The sequence below is a fragment of the Eptesicus fuscus genome, chromosome 22 (assembly GCF_027574615.1).
Source record: "Eptesicus fuscus isolate TK198812 chromosome 22, DD_ASM_mEF_20220401, whole genome shotgun sequence".
Lineage (NCBI taxonomy): Eukaryota > Metazoa > Chordata > Mammalia > Chiroptera > Vespertilionidae > Eptesicus > Eptesicus fuscus.
The window spans coordinates 40,088,894-40,107,154 of NC_072494.1; the positions used below are offsets into that span (position 1 = coordinate 40,088,894).

Genomic DNA, 18,261 nt, shown 5'->3' on the forward strand with positions numbered 1-18,261 from the left:
GGTTCGGGAGGACTAACTGAGATGGAGCTTCTGAGATGCTTGGCACAGGGCCTGGCCCGAGAACAAGGGCTCAGTATAGAATGCGAGGGCTCAGTGCCGCAGCTCAGACAGTTCACACCCCCGCCTCGCTTCCTCTGAGGCTTGTCAACCGTCTGCTTGTGGCGCTCCTGTGTGAGCAGGCCACCGCTGAGCTGTATTTCTAGGGTTCTGGGGTAGGTGATAACCCTCCTGTGGTTGTGGCAGCCTCTGCTAATCAAAGGGCCCCACACAATATGCTTTGAAATAGCAAAAATACTTTTAATGAGAAAAACCACTTCCTAATTCCTCTGCCGAGCGTAGAGTATTTGCTGTGTGTTCTGTCCAACCACTGAGCTTGTAGAGAACCCGGCTTTTCCACTCAGCTGAAGGGTCGTGTCCTCTACGCACCCTTTCCAGCCGCCTCTCCACCATCGGCCTGTTAGCTGGCCTCTCTCGGGCTCCCAAAGGAACACGTGTAAATGCTGCCTCCTCCATGTCATTCTGCCTTTCCATGCCCGTCTGCCCACTGGTCTCTGAGCTCCCTCAGGCCAGGGGCGGGGTCTCCCTCATCTTTGCGTCTCCAGGTGATGGTACCAAGCAGGTCCCACAAACACACGTAGGATGAGTAGGGGGATGCTTGGGTGGGGCTAAGTGGGCATAAACATGGCAATTCGGAGTGTGTCCTGAGAATCCGACTCCTATGTGGGTGGGCAGTAGTGAAAGTTCATACTTACTGTCTGAGACCTTTGCCAAAATGACGAATTCCCTGGCCTTTCCTTCCCTTTCAAAAACTGGAGAGCAAAGATAGAGGCAAGGAAGGCCTGATCGGAACACCACAGCCCCACATAAATAGAATTTCAGCAGGAAGAGCTAGCACTTCCCCCAGCTTGTCTAAGGTTCCCTCAAAGCCCTGTGGGAGAGCTGGCAGCGTGGGCCACGTGGGCTCAGCCGCCTGCGGAGGGACAGACACTTCAGGCCACGCGGCCCAAAGGGCTCCTTTGCTCGGGAAGTTTTGATAAGGCCACTTACGCTGTGGGGAGGTGGATTTATCACTCATGCCTCATCTCCATCTTGTGTCTATAGGTAAACATCTTCTATATTGGGCTTTATTTTCAGTTGTAACTTGAGCATAAACATAATTTAAAACATCAGAAAGTTTGTGATACGTTATTATTTTTTTTCATTTGAATTCTTTATTGTTGAAAGCATTACATATGTCTCCCTTTCCCCCCATTGACCTCTCCCCGGCCGCTCCCATCCCCATGATATGGTATTGAATGAAAAAAGCATTGTACTGAATATACAATTTTATCCCAATTTCACTGATGACAGTATTATGGGTGATTTTTTTCCCTTTTCGGTGTTTTTCTGAAAAAGTTTAAAAACAAGCATGTATTATATTAACAATAAGCAAATATTATATTAACAATAATATATATATTAAGCTCTAATGGGTCATCCTACAGCTTATGAAGTAGAAAGTTCTGTCGTCTTCTCTGAGTAGAGGGACCAGCTGTGCAGGCGAGCCTCCCTGAGGACCTAGCTGCCGTCTATTTGACCGGATGACAGATGGTGCCCGAAAGACACCTGGTGTGGTCTGGGTGCCCATCTCTCCAGCCTCCTGGATGCCCTCCAGCCAACGAGGCTGTCGGGAGGCTCCAGGCTGCTCCCCTTACTGGCCTAGAAAGTTCTCCCGCCAGTGAAGTGATGCTGATGCTAACTAAGACTTCAGCTCTGAGGGCACTGTCAGGTCCTTCCTCAGGGCAAGTTCCCATCATGCCCTTTCCTTGAGCACACCTTTTGCTTCCTGCGTTTATTGGTAAGATTTTTCTTTAATATCTTAATGCTCCCCCTCCCCCCAAATAAAGCAGTCGTGAGCCCCATGATGGTTTTGCTCATTCCTGAATCCTTGGTGCTAGCATCTGTCTGGAGCCTTGAGGGACATCAAGTATTTCCTGTGTCTAGACCGCACCACTAGGATAAGATAAACAGAGGCCAGAGGGAGGCGGGGGGAGACTTACGGTGCCCCCCAGAGCCATCAGGCCCATCAAGGAATCCTCAGTGTTCGTGTCTGTTCTCTGCGAGATGCTGCCAGGGACTCGCATGGGCAGTTGCCCCTGCTCAAGGGATCTGCACTCTACTATGAAGACAGGAGAAAACATACGTGAACCAGATGACACTTCTGATTAAATTTTGTTGGAATTGTAGGTTTCATGGCCACATAACTGGAAACCACCTACATGCTCTATGGAGATGTTGTAGTAAAATATAGAAAATTTTTTAAAAGTTTAAAAATGTCTAAAAAATGTTAAAAAGGTTTTAAAAGGTTTGAGTTAATTTTCCTGAAACTTAAAGTGTGATAGTAAGGACACATTCCCCACTGCCCTGAAGCGTGTGTACCCCACAGATAAGGATTTGAACTTTGATTACTGACTCAGAGTAAGATAACCATTTGTGTGGGTGATGTACTCTCCCTAGAGAACCACATGTAGCCCTTGCCTTGTTTGAGATTAACATGTGTGCATTGATGTAATTCATTGATAGCCACCTGAACTGCTGTGACTATGAAACAGGCTTTAAAAATGGGTCCTGACCAGCCAACAGTGCTTGCCTGTTGAGACCGCGACAAAGGCACGCCCTTCTGTGAGTCCGGCAAGCGACACCGCTCCACGCTCCTCTCCCTGCCAGACCACAGAAGAACGGCTAGTACCTCCCGATGACTGAGCTCTCCGGTGAGGAATGCCGGCCCCCTGCATCGGGACCAGACCAGCCCAGCTGCCGGACCCCAGAGGACAGCACCACTGGGACCCCATTAAGCCTGTACCCGCAGCATTAGGAACTTGTGTGAGTAATAAAGTGCTGTGTGATTTGCAATTGCATATGTTTCATGTGGTGTAATTCCTCCGGCAGTTAATTGAATTGAATTATTTTGCGTACGCTTAAAACTGAAATTAAAGCTTCTGGTCTTTTCGGTCCTAGGCCTACCCTTGGTCCTGCTTGCGTAGAGCAGCCTCTTCGCTAGCAACTACTTGAATGTTCCAACACCTGCATGGTTGAAGTTCATCTCAAGGGATGCCTTGGATAACACCCCAGATCCTTTCCCGGGATCTACTTGGGACAGGAGACGATAGCCAGATGAGCAAATGGTGTTCAGCCTGAACAGCTTTGAAACAAAGTCCAACGGTATTTTCCTCCCCCTCCTATTCCTGGGATCCTTTCCTGCTTCCCTGAAAACCCTTAACGTTTAATATCCAACTTAAAACACATTGAGTCCAGTTTTAGAACCTATAGCCTGCCTCGCACCTTCCCTCACATGCAGCTGAGAAACTAGGAGAGGGAAAAAGAGGCCATGGAAAAGGGCTGGAGTTGAGAATGAGAGCAGAGGAAGTGGAGGCGAGTGGAGCAAAAGCACAGGGAAACTGGACCTCGCCCTCGGCGCCCTCCACGAGCCAGGGATTGTTCTGAGCACTTGATGTCCAAGCCCAGCTAGTTGTCCCAACACTTCTGTTTGGTGACTGGTTTCCTTGTTTATGAGTACGCTCAGAGAACTGAGTCACAGGGGGTAACTGGCCCAGGTCACACAGCTGGGAGCTGGTGGAGTCCAGTCGTCTGGTTCCCGGGCAGGGGGCTGGGGGAGGGGGGTGGTCTGACCCTACATCACTGCCTCCAAGTCCCCTGGCACCTCTCTCCTTCCTTCATCACCACCTCCTTCACCAGGCTTTGCGTTTCTACCATGAAATCATGCCCTTCCTCTGGGCCCCACTTCCTCAGTGCAGACACAGCTCCCAGCTCCTTAAGGCCTCTTCATCTCGGGCCTCCCTCCAGACCTTTCTCTTTCCCTCCAGGTTTAGTTCAGCCATGAGATGCCCACGGATGAGCTGGAATGCTCGTGGGGGAGTGGAGGCAGCCCCGCACTGCAAGCCAGGATTCCGAGAGGAGAAGCCGCAGGGATGGTTTTCTGATTTGACAGGAAATATTTGATATTTGCTTGTGTTGTCTGATAGCAAGTCTGAAAAGTGACAATGACAGCTGACGTGGGCTGAGTGCCCTTCACGTTTTCACCTGGGGCTCCGGCGGTAGCTGCTACCTGATGGATTCATCCTCACCCAGCAGCCTTCAGGGCAAGTCTGTCACTGCCCTTCTGCTGCCCAGCCCAGTCAGCGGAGGCCCTGAACATTTCAGTCACTTGCCTAATGGAGAGCCACACTCAGCCAGGGAGGAGGCACACTCAGCCTGGGAGGAAGCACGCTCAGCCAGGAAAGAGACACACTCGACCAGGGAGGAGACACACTCAACCAGAGAGGAGACACAGTCAGCCAGGGAGGAGGCACACTCGGCCAGGAGGAGACACACTCAGCCAGGGAGGAGGCACACTCAGCCAGGGAGGAGGCACACTCAGCCAGGGAGGAGGCACACTCAGCCAGGGAGGAGACACAGTCAGCCAGGGAGGAGACACAGTCAGCCAGGGAGGAGGCACACTCAGCCAGGGAGGAGGCACACTCAGCCAGGGAGGAGGAACACTCAGCCAGGGAGGAGGCACACTCGGCCAGGAGGAGACACACTCAGCCAGGGAGGAGGCACACTCAGCCAGGGAGGAGACACACTCAGCCAGGGAGGAGGCACACTCGGCCAGGAGGAGGCACACTCGGCCAGGGAGGAGACACACTCGGCCAGGGAGGAGGGCACACTCGGCCAGGGAGGAGGCACACTCAGCCAGGGAGGAGACACACTCAGCCAGGGAGGAGGCACACTCAGCCAGGGAGGAGGCACACTCAGCCTGGGAGGAAGCACACTCAGCCAGGGAGGAGACACACTCGACCAGGGAGGAGGGCACACTCGGCCAGGAGGAGGTAGACTCGACCAGGGAGGAGACACACTCAGCCAGGGAGGAGGCACACTCAGCCAGGGAGGAGGGCACACTCAGCCAGGGAGAAGGCACACTCAGCCAGGGAGGAGGGCACACTCGGCCAGGAGGAGGCACACTCGACCAGGGAGGAGACACACTCGACCAGAGAGGAGACACAGTCAGCCAGGGAGGAGGGCACACTCAGCCAGGGAGGAGGCACACTCAGCCAGGGAGGAGGCACACTCAGCCAGGGAGGAGGCACGCTCAGCCAGGGAGGAGGCACACTCAGCCAGGGAGGAGGGCACACTCAGCCAGGGAGGAGGCACACTTGGCCAGGGAGGAGGGCACACTCAGCCATGGAGGAGGCACACTCAGCCAGGGAGGAGACACACTCAGCCAGGGAGGAGGGACACTCAGCCAGGGAGGAGGCACACTTGGCCAGGAGGAGACACACTCAGCCAGGGAGGAGGGACACTCAGCCAGGAGGAGACACAGTCAGCCAGGGAGGAGGGCACACTCGGCCAGGGAGGAGACACACTCAGCCAGGGAGGAGACACACTCAGCCAGGGAGGAGACACACTCAGCCAGGAGGAGACACAGTCAGCCAGGGAGGAGACACACTCAGCCAGGGAGGAGACACACTCAGCCGAGAGGAGGCACACTAAGCCAGGGAGGAGGGCACACTCAGCCATGGAGGAGGCACACTCAGCCGGGGCAGTGTGGTCACAGTGCCCGTCTCACGCTGCACTACACGCCTTCCACTCCCCTGTGCCGACCCTCCCGCGTTTACATCTTTCTCTGATATAAGAAGCAGAAGTTCCTTCTTAACAATGACACATGTCTGTGTTGTTGTTTTTAAATCCTCACCGGAGGATATTTTCCCATGGATTTTTGGGAGGACGGAAAAGAGAGGGAAAGACAGACAGAAACATCCACGTGAGAGAGACACATTGACTGGTTGCCACATGCACAAGCCCCAACCAGGTCGTGGGCTGTGGAGGAGCCTGCAACGAGGTATGTGCCCTTGACCGGAATAGAACCCAGGACCCTTCAGTCTGCAGGTCGACACTCTACCCACTGAGCCAAACAGGCCAGGGCCCCATGTCTGTTTCAGATTTCATTTCAAAACTGTTTCCAACCATCTCCCCTGCCCACTGTGGCCAGAATCCCTCCGTGGCCTTTTCCGCTCCTGCCTAGTCATTGTGCTGCTGTTCTCGCTCCCTCCCCCAGAAGGCCGCTGGCATAGCAGGCAGCGCCAGGGCATCACAATAAGTGGAAAATGGACACTAAGCCTTTACAGTCCAGCTAAAGCTTGCTTTCCAAACAAGTGACCTTACAGTGGGGTTCATGTCATCATCAAAGGGGACCTGACCTGGGTGTGGGTGCTCTCCCTGCCTGCTCATGGGGATGCCCGGCAGTGAGTCACACCTGCCCGTCTCCAGAGCATCCCCCGTGGAAGTGGGACCCCCGCCCCTCGGCCACTGCTCTGCCAGCCGCCAGCCCTGCTCCTGGGTTATCAGCTCTCACTTCGTGGGAAGGGCTGTGGTGGATTTCTGGCAAGTGAGTAGGAAGTTGCTGTTCTAAACAGTTGACACTGAGGGCAGGCAGCGAGACTATAAGACCAGGAGGCGACTGGGCTTGGCAGACGGCAGAACCAGCCCGGGCGCAGAGGAGATGGTAAGTCCGCGTCTCTCTCCTGTGGGCAGCGGGCGAGTTGCAGGGGTTCGGGGCTGAATCGGACAGGTACCAGTTCAGGAAATGAGGAACAGCAGCAGTCACGTGGCCCTCTGTGGACTAGCCCTCAGAGTTTGTGAGCGGTTCAAAGCCCACCGTTGCCTGACCCACCCTCCCAGCACCCTCGGGAGTGGAGGTGATTTCCAGGTTCCCGTGCAGCCGCGATGCTGGGCTGAGGCTGGGGTTTCACCGAGGCCGGAACCGTTAGACGTGGCGCTATCTGCCCCTGGGCTCCTGGCTTCTGGCGTCCAGGAGGGCTCACAGGGACTCCCTTGGACCCTTCTCCATCCCTGGCCCTTCTCCAGGGATGCTCTCCTCTCTGGGTTGAATGCAAGGCTGAGCACGTGCCTGGGGCATGCCTACGGCTGGTGGGTTCCCCATCCCCTGCCTCCTGTTTCCTTCTCTGAGCCCCAGGCGTCTGCTGGGACTGGTGGGGAGTGTCCACATGGTCTCCATTGTTCCCTAAGTCTCAATCCTGCCAGGGACTCAGTTTCCTCATCTGTGAAATGATTAAATAGTATTCTGCTCTATCGTGTCATTATGGGGATGAAATGAGATTACGCTGAACCAAGTAGTTCTGAGCCTGGCCCGTAGCTACTGATAAGTAAAGGTTCCCCATCGTCGTTAGGAGAAAGAGAATGCCTGGGTTTAGGGAGGCTTGGGTCCAGGGAAGATCCGAGGAGAAAGGCCTTAATTCATTAACATTAGCTGAGATAAGACACAGGGGGCTTTTACCCCAGCTCACCAGGAGTACCTCCCACAGCCCCAGGGCTACAGCCTCTTCCGCTGGGACGCCTCGTGCCTGATTCACCCACCTCCCTGCTGCAACCGTAGTGTGCTTTGCTAATTCCTGTAACGAAGACGCTTTGCTAATTCCTGTAACGAGGACACTTTGGTGATTCGTGTACCGAGGACTCTGTGTCAGGAGACGGGTTGATAACGATGAAGAGAAGAGGAAGGGGTTTCAGCCTGGCCTGAGCTTGAACCCCGATGACATAAGCACGTGGGTCACTCTTGTCTTATCTTTGGCGTATCCTCGGCTTCCTGAATTGGTCAAACTTGAATGAGTGAGCAGTCATCCTCTCTTCCTTCTATTCCCTTCGGGACCCTCCTCTGTTTCAGGGGGATGCTAACCTCCTGGGGCTTGGCGTTCTCTGAGATTCAGATGGAAGAAGTCCTCTTCCCAGATAAATGAAAACATCCACAGAAACACCAAGCCCCGTGGGAAACCACAGAGGGGTCCCCAACCTCCATGTGGGGCCCAGGTTGAGAGTCCCCACCCTATCGCCATCCAGGCTTTATGCTCAGAAACTCCTTGTGGCATCCTCACCCGAGACGGGGCTCTGCAATGAAGTGCAGGGCCCCACGCCCCGGAATTGTTTTGAATGTCACAGAGGCAATACCTCTTCCTTTGCTCTTTAACACATTTGACTTCCAGGGATTCAGGAACCTCAAGCCCTGCGTGTAATTTGGCTCAAGTTCAGAGAGTGGCTTCAACCAGCCCCGAGGAGCTGAGGAGAGAGGTTAAGGCTTAGCAGTGGGGCGTTCTCAGGCAGGTAGGGCTCGGGGGTGGAGCTCTTGATGGAAACGTACAGGAAAATGGTGCTAATGTTAGTCAAGGTTCTAACATAGGGCTAAGGAGCTCTCTGTGGACTAGCCCTCAGAACTTGTGAGCGGTTCAAAGCCCGCCGTCGCTTGACCCACCCCCTCAGCACCCTCGGGAGTGGAGGTGATTTCCAGGTTCCCGTGCAGCCGCGATGCTGGGCTGAGGCTGGGGTTTCACCGAAGCCGGCACCGTTAGGCATGGCGCTGTCTGCTGCTGGGCTCCTGGCCTCTGGCCTTAGCAAAAGAAATGATTCCCTTTCATTTATTCATTTTTTAAATATATAAAATATTAAATATATTAAAATATATTAATTTTTTAGAGAGAGAAGGGAGAGGGAGAGAGAGATAGAAACACCGCTGAGAGAGAAACATCCGTCAGCTACCTCCTGCCCACCCCCTACTGGGGATGGAGCCCGCAACTGGGGCCTGTGTCCTGACAGGGAATCGAACTGGCGACCACAGTGCATGAGACAATGCTCGACCACACCGGCCGGGCTGGCTTCTCTTCCATTTATACCTCGAACCATCTTAGGTCTGTGGCATCTAGTTCTTACTCTTCCTTCCATTACTTGTTTTTCAAAATGCAACTAAATGGTTCATATTTTCCTGGGCTGGCCACTGGCTGTTAGCATGTCCAGCTTCAGAGCTCTGTGAGTGGGAGCTTATCAATCCCCCCCGAGATCACAAGGACTTACTGTGTAACCGTCGACGCTGAGAGAAGACCCCGGACCTCACCCTGGAGCCGGGGTGGGGAACGGCCGGCTCATGGACTCCCTTATAAAGTCTGGGCATCATTGGGTCTGGCCCTGCCAAGGCATTAGGGGTGAGTAATTAAATGTTTGACCAAAAATAGCCGGCTAATGTTTAAGTTTTGTATGGCCCTTGAGAGATGTTATAAATGTCCACACGGCCCTTGGCAGAGAAAAGGTTCCCCACCCCTGGCCCAGAGGGTAGGCGCAGGTTTCATAGATGGCACTCGCTCTGCTGTCTCCGAGGTGTCTAACTTCTCTGATGGAAGGGCAAAACAGACATTGTATAACATCAAATGCAAAACAATCCTTTATATTTGTGGGGAGATAACTCAGCCACTAGCCAACAGACTTTTAAAAATATTACGTGTGTTACTTTCTTTTTATGGCGCTATTTCACGCTGAGTAATGGTGACCAGTTGTCCAATTGAAATATATGCTTTAATTCCTAGTGTTGATGTCCTGGGTTTCCGCCGGTTCCGAGTTCTAATTTTCTGTTCAGCTTAGCGACCTCTTTTTTTCACTGTTTCATTTTGTATTTTTTATGTGGGGCTGCTAACATCCGTGTACCACCACCACCCAGAAACGTAGGGAAATACTATCCCATCGGCTGTGAAATCTGGACGCTGCCGACAAGTAGTTGTCCTGCCTCCTCAATGACCACCACCTGTGCTCCCCGTGTGCACTCCCGCTGGCCCGGCCCCAGCCAGGCCTGTCACTCCCACTGGGACTGTCACAGCGGCCTGCTGCTTTCACAGCGCACCCTCCTGCTTCTCATTCACCCCACACCATGGTCCGATGCAGATGTTCAGGATGCACCCTCTGTCCAGAACCCTGGCCATGGGAGTCCTCCTGCGACTGTCATTTCAGACTCACAAGGTCTGGCCCCTTCCAATTTCAGCAGCAATCGGACCACATCACTACCTCTCTGAACACCCCCCCCCCCCGCCCCGCCCCCCACCTCCAGCTTCTCATTGCACTAGAACAAAGTCTCATCCCGCTGTTTTGGTTCCCGGGGTGAAACGTCACCAGCTTCATCTCACACCCTTCTCCCCCTTGCCCGTTCCACGCCAGCCACCCCGATGACTTCTTGTTCTCTGAACTCTCCACTCTCAGCGCCCACCCAGAGCCTTCACGGTCGCTTTCCTTCGGTCTTTAATGCGCTTCCTCCTGCGTCTGTGCTCTTGGCTGCACGTCCCCTGCCCTGGCCTCCCTGTCTAACGTAACCACCGGGCCCTCTGTCACATGGCCCCACCTCCACTCCCTCCCTGTCACCTATAGCTGCCTTCTACTTGTCCCGTTTCCTCGTTTCGCACTGTTGTATATTTATTGGTGTTTGTTTCATTGCCTGTCTTCCTCAATAGGACATACATTCCACAGGGACAGGAATTACGTCTGTTTATCATTTTAACACCAGTGCCTTGAACAAAGGCTGACACATCGTAGCACTCAATACATCCCCAGTTATTGAAGTGCGCAGTGGGGAAGAGCACGGGCAGGGAGAGGGAGCTGCCTGGTGTGGGAGGAAGGGCGTGGTGACGGCAGCTCCTCGGAGGAGGTGTGTGGACTTGCGGAGCGAGGCGCACACGGGAGGACGGGGTGCTCTGGGCGTGAGGACGCAGGGAACATACAGCATATCCAGGAAACGACACGACGTTTTGTTGTGACTTCATTGCGGAATCTGTTGTGGGGGGGGTCAATGGAGGGGTAAGATCAGGAGCTGAGACTAGACCAGGGATTTTCCACCTTTTTCGCCTCCTGGCACACATAAGCTAATTGCTGAAATTCTGAGGCACACCAAAAAAATATATTTTTTTCACCAATATGACAAAAAATAGATATAATTTAAAAAAATTTTAAATATATTTTTATTGATTTCAGAGAGGAAGGAAGAGGGGGAGAGAGATAGAAACATCAGTGATGAGAGAGAATCACTGATCGGCTGCCTCTTACACACCCCACACTGGTGATCGAGCCTGAAACCCCGGCATGTGCCCTTGACCAGAATCAAACCTAGGACCCTTCAGTCTGCAGGCCGACACTCTATCCACTGAGCCAAACCAGCCAGGGCAAAAATAGGTATAATTTTGAATCACGCACACTGGACAGTTATTGTAGTGTTGGCTGTTGTCATTTTTTAAAATTTGACAATCTAAGGGAAACGAGGCAGTGCCCCTGACTAAATAGTCAGGTATTGTCTCTTTTAAAAATCCTTGCAGCACACCAGTGCAGAAATGCTGGACTAGACAAATAGGGGAGGTCTTAAAGGATCCTGGTGTGCCATCTTGACAGTGGATGCACTGCCCAGGGAGCAGGGCCAGCTGGTGGGCTGTACGTAGTGAAGCAATGCGATCCGATGCTTGCATTAGGAATACCATTCTGACTGCACACTAGAGGAAGGTGGGAGACGGGCAATCTTGAGGGGAGGCGAGGAGTTAGCAGATGAGTGTACTGGTCCAGGAGAGAAGGGGTGGTGTCTGAAGCAGTGCTGAGGGGTGAAGTGGAAATCTGGAGAATGGCCAGGTATCTCATTACAAGGTACAGTCAATAGGATCGATGTGAAGGGTTTGGAGGAGGGGGAGATCCCCGGTCTTCCCTCCCTGGTCCCAAAGCCAATATCCAGGAACTCCAAGATGGAAAAGTGCCAGGCTTCTTATACAACCATAACCCCACTACCTGGGAGATTTGAGTTATGTCTGCCCCACTATCTAGTCAGACTATGGTCAACAGTGTGTGTGACACACACACAAACACACACACACACCATACACCCTGCAACACCCATCCCTGGAGCATGGGCTATGCAATTCAGAATTTCTACACAGGAGGGTTTTAGGTGGCAGTCTGGTGGGAAGAGCGATACAGCTTCGATGCTAAGCAAGTGCATACACGGTGTTTACGTTGATGGGTGCGTTGGGGTGGGCTGAGGCGCACCCAGGCAGCAGCGAGGCTTGGCCCGTCACATGCTCTGTCATCTACCAGAGCGCAGTGTGGATGTGGAGGCTGGGGGTGCATGAAGGTAAAAGAGTGAAGTGGTCAAGCTCTTGTTTCAAAGTCAAGCTCTGCTGCTGTCATTTTGAATCCATTGTGTTGGACTCTCCAGTCCTTCGTGTTTTCATGTGCAACACGACGGAGCTGGGCAAGAGGGGCATTTCCACAACCGACTTACCTAAAAAGATTTTTTTTTAATGTCAATGTATTTGATGAGATCCCAACAGAAGGGAGCTCATGGAAAATAATACGGGCTACAGATCCAAGGGGAGGGCGATATATACGAGTAGAAATATAATGTACGCATGCATGTCCATTAAGCACTGGATGGTATTGTAGATGCATGCTGAAATGGCCACGCAGGAAGGCCAAACGTGGATCTATAAGCCACAGCCCAGCCCAGCACCATGGTGCTCACAGCCCACGGTGTGGATCAGGCACGTTTCATGTGACTTTCCATTATCACTGGGTTCCGCATACCAGTTCCTAAAGGGAGATTATTGCAAAATAATAATGACAGTGTTTTCTTTACAATCACGTTACAAAATGTATTATAAAAGAACAATATAAATAGCATGAAATAGTTACTCAATACATATGCATCGAATGAAGGGAGAAGTGACACGGCATTGGTGTGGAGTCCAGCCAGGGTGGGACTCAGATGCAGAGCAGTGAGGAACAGGAAGTGGGGAGAGGGCTTGGCCACCCCCTTAGTGGACACGGGCAGGATGGCAACCCAGCATAACCGTTCTGAACGGGAGTGCACACACGCACTAAGAGGATGCTTTCTCTTTTTGTTTCAGGCTCGCTGCCCTAGCGCCACCTGGAACTGGAGGTCTCGGGGCGTGGTCTTCATAGCTGCCCAGATCCTCCGCCTCAGTGCCCTGCTCTCTGGTAACCTTTCTGCTAACCCTTCACGTGGCCCCGAGTGGTTAGGGTAACTTCTCCAAGTGGAAGAAATTAGGGATGGAAGCCAGTTGGGGTGAGGATGGGGAGCTGTCCAAGCCCAGATTCCTGGAAGGAAAAATGCACCCACCACCATCCCACTGCTCGACAAGGACCAAGTTCCCCAACCATCAGCACAGTAGGCCCAGGCCCACGTTACTCTGACAGACACACAATTTCTTTAAAAAATATTTCCTTCTACTAGTAGGTCAAAGAAAAAGCTTATAGGATACAATAGTAATAGACTCATCTTTATGCCAATGAAGTTGTAAAATATAGGGGGGTTTTTTTTGTTTGTTTTAAAATATATTTTTTATTGATTTCAGAGAGGAAGGGAGAGGGAGTTAGAGATAGAAACATCAATGATGAGAGAGAATCATTGATCAGCTGCCTCCTGCACACCCCCCATTAGGAATCGAGCCCGCAACCTGGGCATGTGCCCTGACCTGGAATCAAACCTTGACCTCCTGGTTCATAGGACCATGCTCAACCACTGAGCCATGCCAGCAGGGCTAAAATATAGTTTTTAATAAACATTATGGAAGAAGGGGCCCACAAAGGCAAATTCCCTAGACCTGGTGGAAGTCATAACACAGCCCTGGCAATCGCAGAACGAAGTCTTATGGCAAAACAATCAGCAAAGGTGTCAGGGAGGGAGGGACACTAAGCGCCTCCCGCGGGCAGCAGGAGGTTGAGTAGGAAGAAGACTTTATAAACAGGAAAGGGAGCCGCTTCCAGGCCTGATTGCTGATGGCCCACCTCTCCGCACGGGAACGGCCTCTGCGCGCTGCGCTCCGCCGGCTGTGATAACACTGCACCGTCATGCCTGCCCCTCGTACGCTCGGAGGGCACATTCTCTATTTCATTTCACATCACCAAGAATTCTTCCAAAGGCCTGTTTTAAACTTTGACCAGTGAGTAAGCAGAGATGGAGGAAGTAATTTATCAAAGAGAAACAGCCGCGAGCAGTGGAATGCGTGTAGGACTGCACGCCAGGTCTGCTGTCCAACCTGCCGCTGGCCCGGCCTGTGGGTTTCACAGCAAGCACTGGTCGAGCCTGTTAAGGCCCAAGCTCTATGCTTACTGTAAAGGAGCCAGAGCTCAAAAGAGACCCCATCCGGATTCACATTCCACAGGTGTGGACCGGCTCATAGAAACAGACACTACAACAGGGAGGCGGAGGCGGAGTGGAGGCCGTGGGGGCCGGAGGGAGAAACACCATGCCCCCTGGGGGCCGCAGGAAGCCCGCGGGAGAGTGTAGCAGGCCCGGGGGGACGGCAGCCCGGCAGCAGGAAGAGCAGGTGCCGAGGCCTGGAAGGGGGAGTTCTGTTTGGCTGAGAAAGTAAATGTGTTGGGTGAGGAGCGGGGCCAGCAGGCCGGCTCCGGGGCCTGACGCATCTTAGTTTCCATGCGAACAGCTGGGACCTGTAGATCGGAGGTCGCCACCCAGACCTTTCACGTGTCATTTAATGTAAACTTGGCAAATGGCTCGCCATGCCCCCTCCACTTACAAAAGGAGGCGATTAGATGACTTCTAAGGTGGCTTCCGGTTCTGGGATCTTCTGACCCCGAGAGGGCATTTTCCTATTGTGGCTTCATGCTCACTTTAGTGAAAGACGGAACCCACTCTTTCCCTAAAACAACCAGATTAGACATAAAGGGTCATGTTCGGGGCACTGGTCCTCTGGTCAGAAACTCGTCCAGCTCCACGGAACCGTGCCCAAGCTCACGCCCCTCCGGCTAGAAACGCTGACTAACCGGCACGCCCTCTCCTTCCCGCAGAACTAATGAACCAGACACAAGTGGCAGCGTGGACCTATCATATCGGCACCAAGGCCTACCCGTGGGATGCCTCCCGGAAATTCTGCCAGAAGTACTTCACCGACCTGGTGGCCATCCAGAATAAAGATGAAATCGCTTACCTCAATGACGTCATTCCTTACTACAGCCATTACTACTGGATCGGGATCCGGAAGATCAATAACAAATGGACCTGGGTGGGAACCAATAAGACGCTCACCCAGGAGGCTGAGAACTGGGCCGACCACGAGCCCAACAACAAGAAGAACAACCAGGACTGCGTGGAGATTTACATCAAGAGCCCGTCGGCCCCCGGCAGGTGGAATGACGAGCCGTGCCTGAGGAGGAAGCGGCCGCTGTGCTACACAGGTAGGTCTTCTCTGCTCCGAACTTGTCTGTTCAATAAAAATGCCGTCCCTGGTGCGCGACTACAGCCACTGGGTCGGTACCAGGGAGTCAGAGTCAGGGACATGAAACAGAGTAGACTGCCAACCCAGCAGCAGCACTGAGCACCTGGGAGGATAGAAGACCCGGGGGAGAGAGAACTGGACTTTTGAGACCAGAAGGGAGTTTGGCTCTCATCCGGCCCACCCTCCTCATTGTGTAGCTGCTGGACCAGGCGCCCAGGAAGCTGTAGGCTCTACAACGCAGGCCCAGAGCTTTTGCACGCCGGGCCCTAGCGGAAGAGAGAGTGTAAGTTGAGAGGGAACTCGGCCCTGCCCCTAGAGACACGGCTGGACATCAGTATGTTCCGGCATGGTTATTAGCTCATGTGCCATGAGGCCATTTCCTGTCGGTGGCATTTAGCCCTCACGAGACTCTTCAATGCATCCCCCATTCCTCTCGTTGGCTGATGAGCAAAGGCCCGGAGCCATGAAGGGACCTGCCCCAGGTTCTAAGCCCCCGATGCTGGAGCCGGCTTGAAACTCGTGCTGACTTCAGAGCTGTCGTTTTAGCCACATAGGCGCCCACACGCTGCTCTGCGTTCTCACGAGACAATCTGGGAACATGACCAAGGTGACAGGCGCTTTATAGGTTCCCCTCAGTGACAGCATATCTTCAGGCCGGTGGGCTTTGGTGCGTGGGGGGCCAGGAAAGAGGTGACTGAAGGTGAGATCCTGTGAGCATATGTGGTTCTCACTCTCCCACTTCCAGGCTAAGCAGACATGCACCAAAGCTTGGTCTTCCCCGATCTATGTGCTCAGTGCCAGGACTGGCTCCATCTTTCTGGGGTGACTGCCCTCTGGAGGGGCCCCTCCTGCCCTGGCACCTGGGCACGTGGGAGGGAGTGCCTAGGGAGGGGGCCCACCACCCGGATCAGGAGAGCCCTGGGCATTCTGAAGCTCCTCCCTTCATAAGCCATCTTACAGATGCCACATTGTGCTGAATATTCCTCATTTCTTTAGATTATAAACACCTCCCCCTAGAAGCCCTCAACAATAGGAACAGAATACACAGTCTAGAACATTCCCTCCACTTTCTCCCTCTCCTCACCCATGCATCCTAGCTGAGGGAAAATGTATCCATAAATGCATTGTCATGTAGTCAGGCCCCATTTTATAAAAAATTTCTTGTTTATTAAATAAATTCATTAGCTAACAAGCTAGTCTTCAAAGGCCAGGACGGACATTGCAGAATATTCCTCATGCATCTGCTCTCCCAGTCTGTCCCTGCTGTCAGGGAGCTTACCTGTCCCCAGAGGTCCCCGTGGCTGCCACTAGATGTTCCGATATGCCATGGCTCCCACTCCCCTCCCAACCATCAGCACGCATGTCTGCAAGGCCGTCTTTTCCAGTAAAGGGTGCAGACAATTACAGGACTGGAAAGAGATTGCAAACTACTGGCATGAGTGTTGCCACCCCTGAGCCCTGCAGCACTGGTGGGCATCACTGACTGGCACCATTTCACCCGAGTGCAGTTGGCTTCCGTCCCCACTACCACGGGCGGGCATTTTGCCATCACAGTGAAAAGGGTGTAGGGAACCATCAGCTCCCTGTAGGAGGAGGAGGAGGAGGATGAGGAACAGCTATGTATACGGCAACAAGAAATTGCGTTTGAATAATTCCATCAATGTCAGGATTTGTCAGACCTCAGAACAGGCTTGCAAAAAAAGATTGAGTCATTGAATTGTCATTAATGTCTTTCCTGGAGTGCCCAAGGAGTAGGCAAGTTACTAACTGGATGGAGCCCTGGAGTGGAGTAGATGCAGAACAGTGGCTGTTTCCTCATCCCTAGAGCTCGGAGAGCCTGGGGAGCCACAGTCAGAGCAAAGCTGTGTGCTGAGCACCGGGCGGCAGGCACTGCTCCTGCGAGGCCCCGGTGAGCAGGAGGGAGGGCGAGGACCACGCCTCCTCTACCAGCTACTGCTGCCTCCTGCACCTTCTCTTCACTTTGAACCCTTGCCAGTGCCTCACTGCAGCGTCACTGAGCTCTCTGGTTGTCATGGGAACTCCTGCGGAACCTTGCATGGCTCCTGGACTTAGAGCATCTCAGAGTCGAGCGGAAACAGAGAGATCACCTCGCACAGTCCTCGATGTGACCTATGGGCTTCCTCTTGTGGTAGGAGCCCAAAGTGGACCAACGTGGGGCCAGGGCTCAGTGCACAGGAAACACCACCAGAAAGCAGTCCAGCCACAGACCTTGCCCGGCTCTGACCTCGTCAATAAAAACAGGAATGAAAACATTCTCAGCGCTCTGGTGGCATCGGTTATACCAGTAACCCTCCGCCTACCGCGCAGGCACCCCCTCGCAGAGCCTCCTGCAGGAAAGCCACGCTGGCCCTTCTCCGTCCGCCACCCGGGCACAGACCCGGTGAGGAGGCCGGCGGGTCAGCGGCTCTGCAGCGCCCATTCCCGGCTAGTTAGACCTGCGAAACAGCTGCTCAAAAAACTGTTGGCCCTTCACCGGGAGCAGGGCTGGAACGCCTCCCGTGGCTCCTCAGCTCCTTCACCACCCGATCCTGGGCAGAGATTTGAAATGGGCAAAAGGTGGAAGAGATGGGCAGGTTGGGCTCCGCGCAGGAACTTGCCTGAGGTCACAGGAAGGTCACCGGTAGGCAGCAGAGCCAGGACTGAGGTCATACGTGTGACTCCTCGTGGTTCCCAGCCTCCGTGCCGTGACATCTGTCAGAGGTTCAGGATGAGCAGGGCACTCTGAGTGCCGCTGGCTGGGAAGCCACAAGCTGCTTGGTAGCACACGGAGGAGCTTCTGTCTACCCTTCTCTCTGTGGCTCCCTTTGTCGCTCTGTGTCCACACGAAACACAGCCTGTACTGGAGCCACGTGGCTCCCTCCCCAGGAAACGGGCGGCTCTCCCGGGGCCCGTGGCATGGCCAGCGCAGTCTCACCCGAGAGGCTGTGGCCTGGAACAAGGATCCCGCTTTTCTCCACACTCTGACCCTCTGTCCCTGCAGCCTCCTGCCAGGACACGTCCTGCAGCCAGCACGGGGAGTGCGTGGAGACCATCGGGAACTACACCTGCTCCTGCCACCCCGGGTTCTACGGACCAGAATGTGAATACGGTGAGGCCCGGTTTATCCACATTGTGGTCATGGGCTTGTGCTTTCTCTACCACC

At 53.6% G+C, this 18,261-nt stretch overlaps 1 protein-coding gene across 1 annotated transcript in view; it reads left to right on the top strand.

Annotated features, from left to right (window-relative positions):
- Positions 1 to 6,522: 6,522 nt before the first annotated feature.
- SELP (selectin P) overlaps positions 6,523 to 18,261 on the top strand; it is a 32,366-nt gene continuing 20,627 nt past the window's right edge. The window contains exons 1-4 of the mRNA XM_054711518.1: positions 6,523 to 6,541; positions 12,747 to 12,837; positions 14,671 to 15,057; positions 18,100 to 18,207. Of these exons, the coding sequence (XP_054567493.1) occupies positions 6,539 to 6,541; positions 12,747 to 12,837; positions 14,671 to 15,057; positions 18,100 to 18,207 (589 nt within the window). The 5' untranslated portion in view covers positions 6,523 to 6,538. The remainder of the gene's footprint in view (positions 6,542 to 12,746; positions 12,838 to 14,670; positions 15,058 to 18,099; positions 18,208 to 18,261) is intronic.